This window comes from Notothenia rossii (genome assembly GCF_949606895.1).
Source record: "Notothenia rossii genome assembly, chromosome: 6".
NCBI classification, from domain to species: domain Eukaryota; kingdom Metazoa; phylum Chordata; class Actinopteri; order Perciformes; family Nototheniidae; genus Notothenia; species Notothenia rossii.
Window position 1 is genome coordinate 40,172,145 of NC_136909.1, and position 12,731 is coordinate 40,184,875.

The window sequence follows — 12,731 nt, forward strand, 5'->3', positions numbered from 1 at the left end:
AGAAACAACAGAACAACAATAAGGATGACATACAACATAATGTACAGGGTACAGTTTACAATCTCTATTTACAGTGACATGTACCATGAGTATCAAACAGCATGTCACCCAGCCGAGTTTTAAAATGATGCAGAGGAACCAAAGTGCTCAGTTTTAAACATGTTTGCAGACTGTTCCAATTTAGTGGAGCTGCACAACTAAAAGCTTTCTTCCCTAAGACAGCCCTAGCACTTGGCACATTTAATAAAACAACATCATGAGATCTCAGGCAATAAGTACTTTCAATTCGTCGAGAAATCAGAGAGCAGATATAAAAAGGTAGTTTACCCAACATGGCTTTATAGATGAACATGTACCAATGACTGAGCCTCCGTACAGTTAGTGAAGGCAGACCTGCCCTGGCATACAGGGTACAGTGATGAGTAAGTGCTTTACAGTTAGTAACAAATCTCAGGGCACTGTGATAGGCGGCATCTAACTTTTCCAGGCAATGGGCAGGTGCATTCATATAGAACAAATCACCATAGTCCAGCACAGGTAAAAAGGTCACAGTGACTAGCCTTTTCCTGGCTTCAAATGAGAAACAGGACTTGTTTCTGAAAAAGAAACCTAGCCTAACCCTCAGCTTTTTAAGCAGATTAATGACCTGAAGTTTAAAAGTAAGACAATCATCAAGCATGATAGGTATTTATAACAGGTAACCACTTTGAGTACTTTTCCTTGCATAGTAACAATATCCAAAGCAGTGTCTGTAGTCTTTTTAGCTTTAGAAAAGAGCATTACCTTGGTTTGATCAACATTTAAAAGAAGCCTAAGCTCAGCGAGCTGAGTCTGAATAATGTTAAAAACAGCCTGTAATTTAACACCAGCCTCCTGAATGGAGGGACCTGCACAGTACATCCCGGTATCGTCCGCATAAAAATGTAAAGTAGCGTCATCCACATTTTCACCTAAACTGTTGATATATATGGAGAATAAAAGTGGAATAAAAGTGGACCTAAAACACCATTAGCAATGTTTAACCACTCAGAAGACAGCCCATCAAAATGAACACATTGGGACCTTTCAGAGAGGTAGTTCACAAACCACCCCACTGCATGGCTGGATATGCCAATACTGAGTAGCCTCTGCTTCAAAATGCGATGATCAATGGTGTCAAACGCTTTGGAAAGGTCCATAAAAAGAGCTGCACAACTCTGCTTATTATCTAAAATACTCGTAATGTCATTCACCACTTTCATTGTGGCAGTGATGGTGCTATGTTGCTTTCTGAAGCCTGACTGATGTTTAGACAGGATATCATTTTTACATAAAAACTCCTTTACCTGTTCACTCACTAGGCGTTCGAGCAGCTTCGCCAGAACTGACAATTTTGAGATTGGCCTATAATTATTTAAAATAGTTGCCTCCCCTCCTTTTAGCAAAGGCAAGACATAAGCTGACTTTCATACTTTTGGAATTGCATTTGTGTTGAGGGAGAGGTTAAAAAGAGTAGTCAGAGGAAGAGCAATAAAATCTGCAGCTATCTTTAAAAAGAAAGGTTCTACGTTGTCCGGGCCAGCCGGTTTCTTAGGATCTAGCTTAGATAAGGCTTCATGAACAGCATTGACAGTAAAAGGAGTAAAACTGAAAGGGTTTTCCAGACCACATTGTTCAGTGTCACGGATTGGGGTGTTCACAGAAGCAGAGTTAGAAACAGAATCAAACAGAGAACCACAGCACACAAAATCCTCATTAAAGCAATTTAACATGGTAGCCCTGTCCGATAAAGTGACAGATGCTGTGATAAGGCACGGAGGTAGCTCATTACGGATCTGACCGGTGAATATCGATTTTATGGCTTTCCAAAATTTCCTAGGATTATTTAGGTTTTCTGTGGTAACTGACAAATAGTACTTCCACTTTGCATATTTGACATTTGAAGTAAAGCTATTCCTTAGCTGCCTAAAACGCAGCCATTCTACCTCTGAGCCTGATTGCCTAGCCTTCTCTCATGCAGGAGACTGGACAGTTCAGCAGAAAACCAAGGACTGTCTCGTCCCTTTACTCTAAATGTACGCAGGGGTGCATGTCTATCAATGATCTCCAGAAAGCCAAGATAAAAACAAGACCACGCAGTTTCTACATCAGCACACAGATCGATTTTTCCCCAATCAAACCCAAACAGATCATGTACAAAACCCTGCTCCACAAAATGTTTTATGTCTCTCTTAATAATAATACAAGGTTTAACCTTTATTATTGTGAACGCAACGCAGCGCAAATGTGTGTCTGACTCTGCCTCACAGAGGGTGACTGGCTGCACATGATGTGGCCTGCCGACATGGCCACTTTGATACAGATCATACACTAATCCCCTCGATTGTTCTCTGTGTGTCATTCAAGCTCGGGAGGGTGTGTACTAGTGATGTGTCGGTCGCGAACGAGCCGGCTGAAAGAGCAGGTGTTATGCCGTAGATTGTATCCCTGCCGTAGATTGTATCCCTGTTCGCGGGGACGCGCAAACGTGACGTATATCCAGTATTACTGGAGAAAGACAGTTCCTAAGCTCCATGTTATCGTGAGTTTAGAACTTGCCTCTGAATGAACTCCAGGATTGTTGAGGCCTCCTCTTGGTACTGGATATTGAGTACAAAGAAGAACCCAAAGAAGACCGTGAATGCATCCACAAAGTTGGCCTCGTTCGGCAGAGTGCAGATGACTCTACCTTCAAGCGACACCATCCATTTCGACATCATTTCCATTTCGTTAATTTTGCAGCTGCTTCGTTTCACTTCAAAACAACACATACAACCGCTCGCTCACTCTCTTTATCTCTAAATAAAATACGGACTTTTGAGGGAAAAAAACCCGGCAATAATTAAGTGAATAGATCTAAATAATCCATTAAAGGACACAGCGGTTCTCTCCTCTTGCTCCTGATATCACACCCCAAAGTATTGTACAGTAATAACAAAAGTTACTGTAACATCACAGCACTATTTACAGTATTGCTGTAATGTTGTTGTACATTTTACAGTAACATTACAGTATTGCTGTAATAGTATAGTATGGTTTTGCTACATTTCCCGCCTAAGGATCATATTCCCACAATGCAGCAGCTGCAATACTGTAATGTTACTGTACATTGTACAGTAACATTACATTATTGCTGTAATAGTAAAGTATGGTTTTGCTACATTTCCCGCCTAAGGATCATATTCCCACAATGCAGCAGCTGCAATACAGTATTGCAGTAATATTACAGTATGGTTTTAAAGTGACAGCAAGTACCAGAGTTTGTAGAAGAAAGTTGTGACCTTTTCACCAAATTTTGCAAGCGGAAATGGATCAAAATGTCGTTTGCGAAATATTAAAATACATTACAAAAGGCAAGGCAAGGAACAGCCAACACCAGTGTGATTTTGGTGACGTTGTGACTCTCCTGGACAAAGTCGTAGGGGGGGTGCCAAATCCGGCAGCTAGAACACCTGCTCTGCCGGATTTGGAACCCCCTCTTTAGTTTTTCACCTGCTGGGCCCAGAGTAAAGTGCTTAGGTGAGCACAATCTAGAGGGGAACAGCCAACACCAGTGTGATTTTGGTGACGTTGTGACTCTCCTGGACAAAGTTGTAGGGGGGGTGCCAAATCCGGCAGCTACAACACCTGCTCTGCCGGATTTGGAACCCCCTCTTTAGTTTTTCACTTGCTGGGCCCAGAGTAAAGTGCTTTGGTGAGCACAATCTAGAGGGGAAGAGCCAACACCAGTGTGATTTTGGTGACGTTGTGACTCTCCTGGACAAAGTTGTAGGGGGGGTGCCATATCTGGCAGGAGAAATACCCGCTCTGCTGAACATGTTATGTAGAGAACAGTGCAGATCTTCCCTATTGACACCAGGAAAAACCTAATCTAAAATAAGGAGCATTAATAGTGTGATATAGGCACAGATATAAGATCAATAATACACTTTATTTTAGGGCACCTTTCAAAGCATTCAATGTCACCTTAAAATACAATAAAAAATAAAATATGAGTGGCATTACAAAACAAACATGTGTTGAGTAGGAAACCACAGAGGAAAATTAAATTCAAATAGCAATTAAAGTGAGTGACATTATCTTTTAGGCTTGCTTGAAAATAACACAGTGTCTGGCATATGTTATATTATTACTGTCATATCATTGCTTACTATTCGCGGTTATCAGACACTTAAACAGAAATAGGACTATACTGACAAATGACATATTATCCTGTCATTGTCCGTTCTGTAGGAAGGAGGAACATAGCAGAGTGGGACTACACTCAAAAACGGAAGTTTGTTCCAATACGAAGATTGTGATTATCTGAAAAGTGTCCTTAAAACGAGCCTCCTCGCAATTGTATGCACAGCCGTTTGCTGTTTAATCTGATGGGAAATATATCATTCAAAAGAGAGAAAAAAGCTTATTAAACTAGACCAGGGGTCTGCAACCTTTTTGACCAAAAGAGCCATTTTGCTCCTTTTTCCAAAACATTTTTTTGTCTGGAGCCGCAAAACATATTTCATAGCTTGATAGCTAATAAAGTTGTATTTATTGTTATATCAGACAAAAACTATAGTTTTTTTGCATTTATTAGGCTATTTATTACGTTATATAAAACTGTTGACCTCTAATAAGAAACAAAGAACTCCTATAAGGAGAATTACAAATAATACACAGGCCTACTTTAAAATAAATGAAACACAGCACTTGGGGAGTCCTCTGCACATTTGAAGGAAAAAAAAATATTATTAAAATGGGCCCACTTTGAAATAAATAAAACATAGCTGCACCCTAAAAAGAGTTAACGGTGGGGTAGGTAAGAATGGAGAAACCAGCTCGAGTGCGCTAGAATTTGAAAATACACAACCGGAAAAAATATGCCTCTTCCTTCAGACTTTCTTACAGAGTCCCTCCTCCAACACACACAAACGCGCATCATCAATGAGGCCACGAGATAAGTTTGTGCACAGATGGAAGGCTGACAGGCAGGTAGGCCATCCAATCATTTTAGCCGGGCCGGCTTAAATGATTGGTCGTGCTTTTTACAGCGCTACGGCTTCAAGAGATTATTTTTTGTATGTATTTATTGTCAAAGCATTTAATATATTCATTGCTATCGGGACGTTAAGAGCATTCCATGGAATATAACAAAAAGTGTTTTCTGAAATAAATTACATACCCCATTGAATTATGACTGAAGATTGTCAGCTGTCTTCCTCTCCCTTGTTGTTCCTCGATACGTAAAGGCTGCAGCACCTTTGACAACTTCTCTCTACACATCAAACATACCGGTAAACCAGCATCGTTTGCTGTGAAAGCATATAACTCTGTCCACACAGAATTTAATTCCTGTGTTCCTCCGGTACTTTTCTTTGATTTATCCATAGTTCGCTCATTGAGCCGGGGGTCAGGTTATTCACCCGCAGGAAAAGGCGCTCGTGCGGGACCGTAGCAGGATGTGACGCATATTTTAGTTGACCTAATTAAAACCATTTTGTTTTTTATTTATGTGTCACAGTATCACCTCAAAATACAAGATACGAAACATTTTCAACCATGCAACAAAATATAAATAGTCCTACAAATACTTTTCTTTTATTTCATTCTTATCTTTGTCTAAGCTCAAGGGAGCCAGAGCAGAGGGCTTAAAGGGCCGCGGGTTGCCAACCCCTGAACTAGACGAACGCTCAATACAGGCGATGACGTCACGTTTGCGCGCGTCCCCGCGAACAGGGATACAATCTACGGCATAACACCGGCTCTTTTAAGTGGAGGACGGGAACCGGTTCGCGGCCGCGAACGAGCCGGTTCTTTTTTTTTTTTGTGGAGGGATCTAGATCGGCATGAAGGCACATTATGCAATGTGCACATTATCCCGCTTATTACATGGCCACATTCTCAACAAAGTAACGACATGACTCCCAAAATTAATTGAAATGCTTGTATGGATTTAGAAAATTATTTTATTGATTAAAAAAATAGTTGTATGTATTTATTTAAATTGACATGCATCCGCTAAAGAAAAATAGTCCGTTGTTACTGTTTGAACTAACGTAGCAACGGCAGGAACTGCTTCGATAGTGTTTTTGAGGAGCTTTTTTATTACAGATTTGAAAACATCGTTGCTTGCTTTAAAAGTAGCACAATTCACTATGTAAAACCTTGGAAAGTATCTAGATATCCCTGCCCTAATGCCAAAATAAATATCAACTGAATATGTGTCGCCGTTTGATAAGGTAAGTAAAAAGTCAGCAGTTTCCCTCACGGGAAAAGGATCGGAGCTAGCGTTCGTGTGCGTTGTGCATCCACCTCCCTGCAGCACATACTCTCCACAGCTTTATCAGGAAACCGTATTACTTCTCTCTCCCCCCGCTTCGCTGCTCTCTCTCTCTCCCTCCGGTACACGGCACCGTAAGACGTAGTGTGGAGTTGCATTAGGTAACGCTGTGGTGGCTGTACTGCTCCAGCCGTCTCCTTTGCGTTTGTTTGTTTCCCCCTGTCTGTGTTGTTTGTGTGTGCGTGCGTGATGGCTGTCACTCCTGGCTCCCGGCTCAACCTCCACTCACCTGCTGCAATCAGCTGTGCACCCTTCCCGACTACACACCTGCTTTCCATCAAGCCATTTACAACGGCATATCAACGGAGGCTCCACAACCTTTCTCCGCCAGATCGTCAAGTATCAGCCGTATCTCGCATCTCTCCTCCGGTACACAGCACCGTAGTGTGGCGTTGCATTAGGTAACGCGAGATACGGCTGATACTTGCGCATTAGTTTCTGTTATGGATCAGTATCAACAGTCCTGCCAGTAACGTTACTATATTATCAATGCTACTTTAGTTATAGCCTGATATATGATAGCTAACTTCACAATGTTGTGATGTGACGTTAGCTAACATTCTGTGGCTAACGCCGGTCACTCACCAAGATAGCTGCCCAGTTCTCCACTGGTTCTCCTCACACCACAGCTCAATTTCTCTCCGATGGCCGTTATTTCTTCTAATCCTTGGCTGCTCCTGTTCCCTTGGACGCCTAGCAGGCTCATAATTATAAGGTTGTGGTCCGTCATATGCATTTGAATATTCATGTTCAACTTCTTCTGTGTCTTCTGTGTCAAAACTAGCATTGGGATCCATGTTTATTAATACGTTACACCGGCCGCTCTCCCCCTTGTTTCCCCCGTGTTACGTCACACGCGGGAGGTCACGTGCCGAGGCTTTTATATGCGAAAGTGAAAATGTCTTACAAAAACGACGCCAGATGTCACTGTAGTGTATATTTCTGTATATCTTTTTGAAAATCTAGTGTATTCATCATTTTCCTACACATTTATTCACAGGTGTCTTTAACCTGGAAGTTGCTCTTTAAGTCCAACATTTAAAAAAAATCTTACCGGGGGAGCATGCCCCCAGACCCCCCTAGAGGATTTGAGGTCCACCTCCACTTAAAATATGTTCACATGGATAGGTTCCTAAATAGATTTGCACTTTTTTTTAAAAATAGTAACCCATGTCCTTATGTTTATTCTGGGGTAATAGATTTAAAGTTTAGGGCTATCACTATGGGCAGCAACGCTGTAAATATTGTCAAATAAATCCAGGAAAATGGCACAAAATAAAACTGGTAGTGGCCTGGCTGGGTGTATAATTCCCGGCCTGACTTATTGTCCCAGTCCGGCCCTGGTTGGAGCTATCATATTTTTTATTTTTGAATTAAAATGATCTACTAGCTCATTTACTGAGATGTTAGCAGGGGCAAGTGTGGAAGAAAAATTCAGATTAAACATTTCCCTAGGATTTTTAATTAAATATCGCTTTGTGGTTACCTCTTTTTGAACATTTGTGTGAACAGAAATAGAGCTCTCAAAGAAAACACAGGAATGATCAGAGAGTGCAACATCAGTCACCACAACCTTAGAGATAATCAGACACTTTGAGATAATTAGGTCCAGAGTGTGCCCCTTATTGTGCGTGGGCTCCGTCACCTGCTGAGTCAGTCCATAGTTATCAGAACACGAAACAGTTCTTTAGCCCCTCTGTCCTGGGGGTTGTCAACATGGATGTTAAAATCACCAACAATGACTAGATGGTCAAAGTCAATACACACTATAGACAGCAGTTCAGTAAAGTCATCAAAAAAGCTTGCACAGTATTTGGGTGGTCTATAGATATTTAGGAACAGAGCTCGAGAGGAGCATTTCAGTTGAAGGGCCACATATTCAAAAGAAGCAAAGTTCCCATAAGATGTCTTCCTGCATTGAAGGGAATCATTGAACAGAAGAGTAACTCCACCTCCTTTCTTATGCATTCTTTCCTGACTCATAAAACTAAAGTTGGGAGGGGTTGATTCGATAAGAACAGCTGCATTGTTATTTTGTTCAATCCAAGTTTCCGTTAAAAACATAAAATCGAGATTGTGCTCAGTGATAAAATCATTGATTAAAAATGTTTTTCCTGCCAAAGACCTGACATTTAATAAAGCTAGTTTAAGTTTGTTGAATACACTATCAGTCAGATTTTTTGTGACAAGCTGTGGCTGACATGGAATCACTGCTAAATTTGATAAACTCACAAAAACGTTTGAGCGCTTCCTGTTTCTAAGCTGATTCACCGCTCTCAATCTTTTTACCTATCAACACAGATATCGGCAAAGCTACTTTCAATTAAGTTAGTTGAAAGCAATAATATTAAGTTGAACCTAATATTTTGTATTTAAACGTAATATTATTGCTTTTAACTAACCTAATACAGTTATGTTAAATCTGTTGACATAATACATTTCATTTAGGTCAATGTTTCAGTGTTTCCAGTGTGGCTTTTTAAAGTGATAAAGGTCCTGCCCCAGCTCTTCCATAACGACAGCTCCCTGCTACGCCCGTCTTTTAAACGCAGGGAATGACATCACAGCGCAGATTTATTCTGACTTCACCATCATACAGTACTGTTGTTCTATAAGGGGTTAGAGTGGAGTGCACATAAATAAAATATTTATTTTAGCAACAACATTTTAGTTGAGGAAGTGTGTACTTGCTGCAGGAAGGTTTAGGTTTTATACTGTGAAAAATGCAAAAAAATAGTTCTTTATTTATTGATGTGCAGCAGTTGCAGTTCAACACAACACAAACAAATTGTGGTGAAGGTGCAAATAGGAATAAACAGATAACCAACAAGTACAGACACATATTTTACATTTAGATATACTGCATATGGGAAGTCAGGGTTAAGTGACACAAAGAGGTGTGTGTGTGGCCCGTTTGCACTACACATAACCATTACATTCAGACAAGCTTGATGAATAATACAAAGCACAATGTTCCGACTGCTACCACTTAAGGTTGTTTCTTTTCTTGTTCTCTCTCTCTGTATAACTATTTTCCCCCAGTGTGTGTGCATATGAATAAATCACAAGCCCCTAACATCGATTCATTAGGGCCAGACATCAAACATAATGTTAAAGATCAAGAAAAGGTTTAATATCTTTTAGTGCAGTGTATTCATTTTTCATTATGTTATTTGATACTTAATAAAACATGAGAGGCTCATGCTCTTATTGTAGAGTGTGCTAACTTGTTAGCATGTGCTGCAGACAGAGCTAGCTGCTGGAAACAATAGCTTGTAAAGCGCTTTGAGCACCAGGAAAAGCACTATAAAAATAACATGTATTATTATTATTCTGACCATTTTGCCACAGCTCTGGCTAGACTTTTTAAAAGCTTTTACCCGTCTTTCATTCTCTGGCACTGTTCCTCATTCATGATGTCTCTGTCTCCTTTTTCTCTTCCCTAAAATTGTAGAAACTTCCGCAAACAACTTAGGATGGTGGGCAGCCGCAGGGTGAAGGTCCAGAGTAAGTCTTTCTCTGTACTCTATGTTTGCTGTGAGCAGCACGTATTCATGCACTCATGCTTTGCAGTGTGTACCATAACATCAGGATGCATTCACTCTTAATGCATGGAGCAACAGCACTGTGCATGTCCAGATAACATAACCTTACAATGGTCTTGATGGTGATCTGGTCTGGTGTGTTTATGTAAGTGTCAGTGACTATGTACCAACATTTACTTTACAAAAATAATGTATCGTGTTGTTCATATTGACTGTGTACTGCTGAGTTCTAGCATTCTATCACTGATAACTTGAGTCTGCAAACTCAGCTCTTTAACACGTGCGTCTGTCGCTGTATCTTTGGAACCTTTGATTTGATTTTGATAACATAGTATGGGGCAATTATTTTCATTCTTCACAAATCAAGTTTGAATGACAATTCCCCTGATGCTAAATGTAGATTTTTTGTCATTTGGTTAAATGGAATGTTAAGTTATCCTATAACCCAAAACATTGTGTGGCCACATATTTGACCCCACGCTTTCTGGAAACACATGTCAATACAGTATGCCATCTATATCATTTGATATCGATCACAACATTCTTCACTTCACTAAAACAATTCTAATATTGAAATCAAAAAGAAAAATCAAGTCTGTCCCTTAAGTGAAGTTTGGTCATAAGAATACAAATGAAAATGTATTTAAGATATAGGGGTTTTGTGCTCTTTTCTGTTGTGATACAGCCAAGAACAACATTTGTATATCAAATCAGTTCATTTTTCAATGAAAACTAAACTACAACATAGACCTAAGTAAACATAAATCACTTGGGCCAGTTATCTGTTCTGCACTGGGTCAACAAGATGGAACCTTGGTTTACATATGTATGTATGTGTGTGTGTGTGTGTGTGTGTGTGTGTGTGTGTGTGTGTGTGTGTGTGTGTGTGTGTGTGTGTGTGTGTGTGTGTGTGTGTGTGTGCGTGTGTGTGTGACTTCTTCCCGCCTCACTCCATCAGCCTATGCCGACCGCCGGGCCCGGAGTTTCAGCCGTTCGTGGAGTGACCCCACCCCCGTCAAGTCTGAGTCCCTGCATGACTCCAGAGACAGTGAGTGGACACTCTCACACACTGTCACAAGCAAATATAATACATAGCACACACACATTTATACTCATACTCAAACCCACAATAACACAAAACTTAAGATTAGCATGTCCTATTCCTTGTCGTAGTTTCTATATTCGGCCACAAAGGGCATCCTGAAAGCTGGCTTGACAAGAAAGACGTAACACAAGCAATGTTTACTGGGATAGGTTGGCGGGCCATTGCTTAACCCCAGCCACCTGTTGATTAATTGCATTGATGTTAAGTAACGTTTACTCTAGTACTGTACTAAAGTACTATTTTGAGATACTTGTACTTTACTTGAGTTTCAATTTTTTGCTACTTTGTACTTATACTCGACTACAATTAAGGTGTAAATGGTGTACTTTGACTCCACTACATGTATTTAGTACCTTTAGTTACTTTACAGATCTGGATTAATTAAGTGAAATATAATCAAGTGTTAAATCAGACTTTAGTTCTACCTGGAGTAAATTCACAAGCTACCCTGCAGTATACAAAGTCATTCAAACTAGCTGCACCTTTACCAGCTTTGAGAACACTTTAAGGATCAATCATTATAAAACATATCATATATATTATTCTGAAATGGACCAATCTGCACAATGACTACTTTGACTTTTGGTACTTTAAGAAAAAGTTGATCCAATAGTTTTGTAATTTTACTTCAGTAACATTTTGAATGCAGGACTTTTACTGTAACAGAGTATTCCTACACTCTGGTACTTCTACTTTTACTCAAGTACAAGATCTGAGTACTTCTCCCACCTCTGATTAATTGACATCTGACAAGCATTGGTGATCAGTACATTAGACAAACACAGAGACTGAAACATAAAACACTTGCACTCTCTTTTTGTACTTTCTGACTGCCATTGTGTGTCTACAGGTTATGTTGATACCCTCTGTCTATCTACTCAGCCATCATCACCGGTCAACCAGCCGTCCATCTGCCTGTTGCTTTGTGCAGGGGATGTCTGTATGTTGCTGCTTCATAAGCAGAGTGTTTTTGTGTCATTCTCTCTCGAATGATGTCTGTTTTGAACTCCTCCACTCCTCCCCTCATGTGCTGCAAAAACAGGCGCACCGCTTTTAAATGGAGCACCCTCATCTCTAATCTTGTTTGTGTGTTATCCTTTCATCTCTCCCTTTGTTCCTGTGTGTGTGTGTGTGTGTGTGTGTGTGTGTGTGTGTGTGTGTGTGTGTGTGTGTGTGTGTGTGTGTCAGGTGGGGAGCTTCAGACCTCCACAGGGACACTAGATGAAGGGCTGGACGAGTATGCCGACTGGGAGGAGGAGAGGGAGATGGAGAGAGTGGCCTGTGAGGAAGAGGACTTCATGCCACCTAAGATCATGGTGAGGATCTAGGCTTAACACATTTACCTAAACACAAAGTATCTGTCTTACAGCTAATGTTTCTCTGCACGTGTCCTGTTTTCCACAGCTGATATCCTCCAAGGTCCCGAAGGCTGAATATGTTCCCAACATTATTCGCAGGGACGACCCCTCCATCATCCCCATTCTTTATGTGAGTAGCAGCCATGAATAGCTTTATACGTAACATCCATGTTGTGCTCTATTCATTTAAGTGTCCAAACTAACAAAACTAAGAAACAAAAAGCAACCTTAGGAGATGAATGAAAAATGGTCCAATGTTCATTTTTGTCAGAATGCAGAAGAGCCAATAATGCTCTTTAAATGATTTAGCTTACAAGCAATTTACATAGTTAGAGCAGCCTGGCTTTGATATGTGGTACATTGCCCTTTTTATCAGATGGAAA

The 12,731-nt window shown here is 40.5% G+C and overlaps 1 protein-coding gene across 1 annotated transcript in view; it reads left to right on the top strand.

The window, feature by feature from the left end:
• Nucleotides 1-12,731, top strand: part of nsmfb (NMDA receptor synaptonuclear signaling and neuronal migration factor b) — a gene marked incomplete at its 5' end in the record, with an annotated part of 108,672 nt that overhangs the window by 43,681 nt on the left and 52,260 nt on the right. Inside the window, 4 exons of the mRNA XM_079689890.1 lie at nucleotides 9,795-9,847; nucleotides 10,844-10,933; nucleotides 12,179-12,306; nucleotides 12,395-12,478. Coding sequence (XP_079546016.1) covers nucleotides 9,795-9,847; nucleotides 10,844-10,933; nucleotides 12,179-12,306; nucleotides 12,395-12,478 — 355 coding nt within the window. The remainder of the gene's footprint in view (nucleotides 1-9,794; nucleotides 9,848-10,843; nucleotides 10,934-12,178; nucleotides 12,307-12,394; nucleotides 12,479-12,731) is intronic.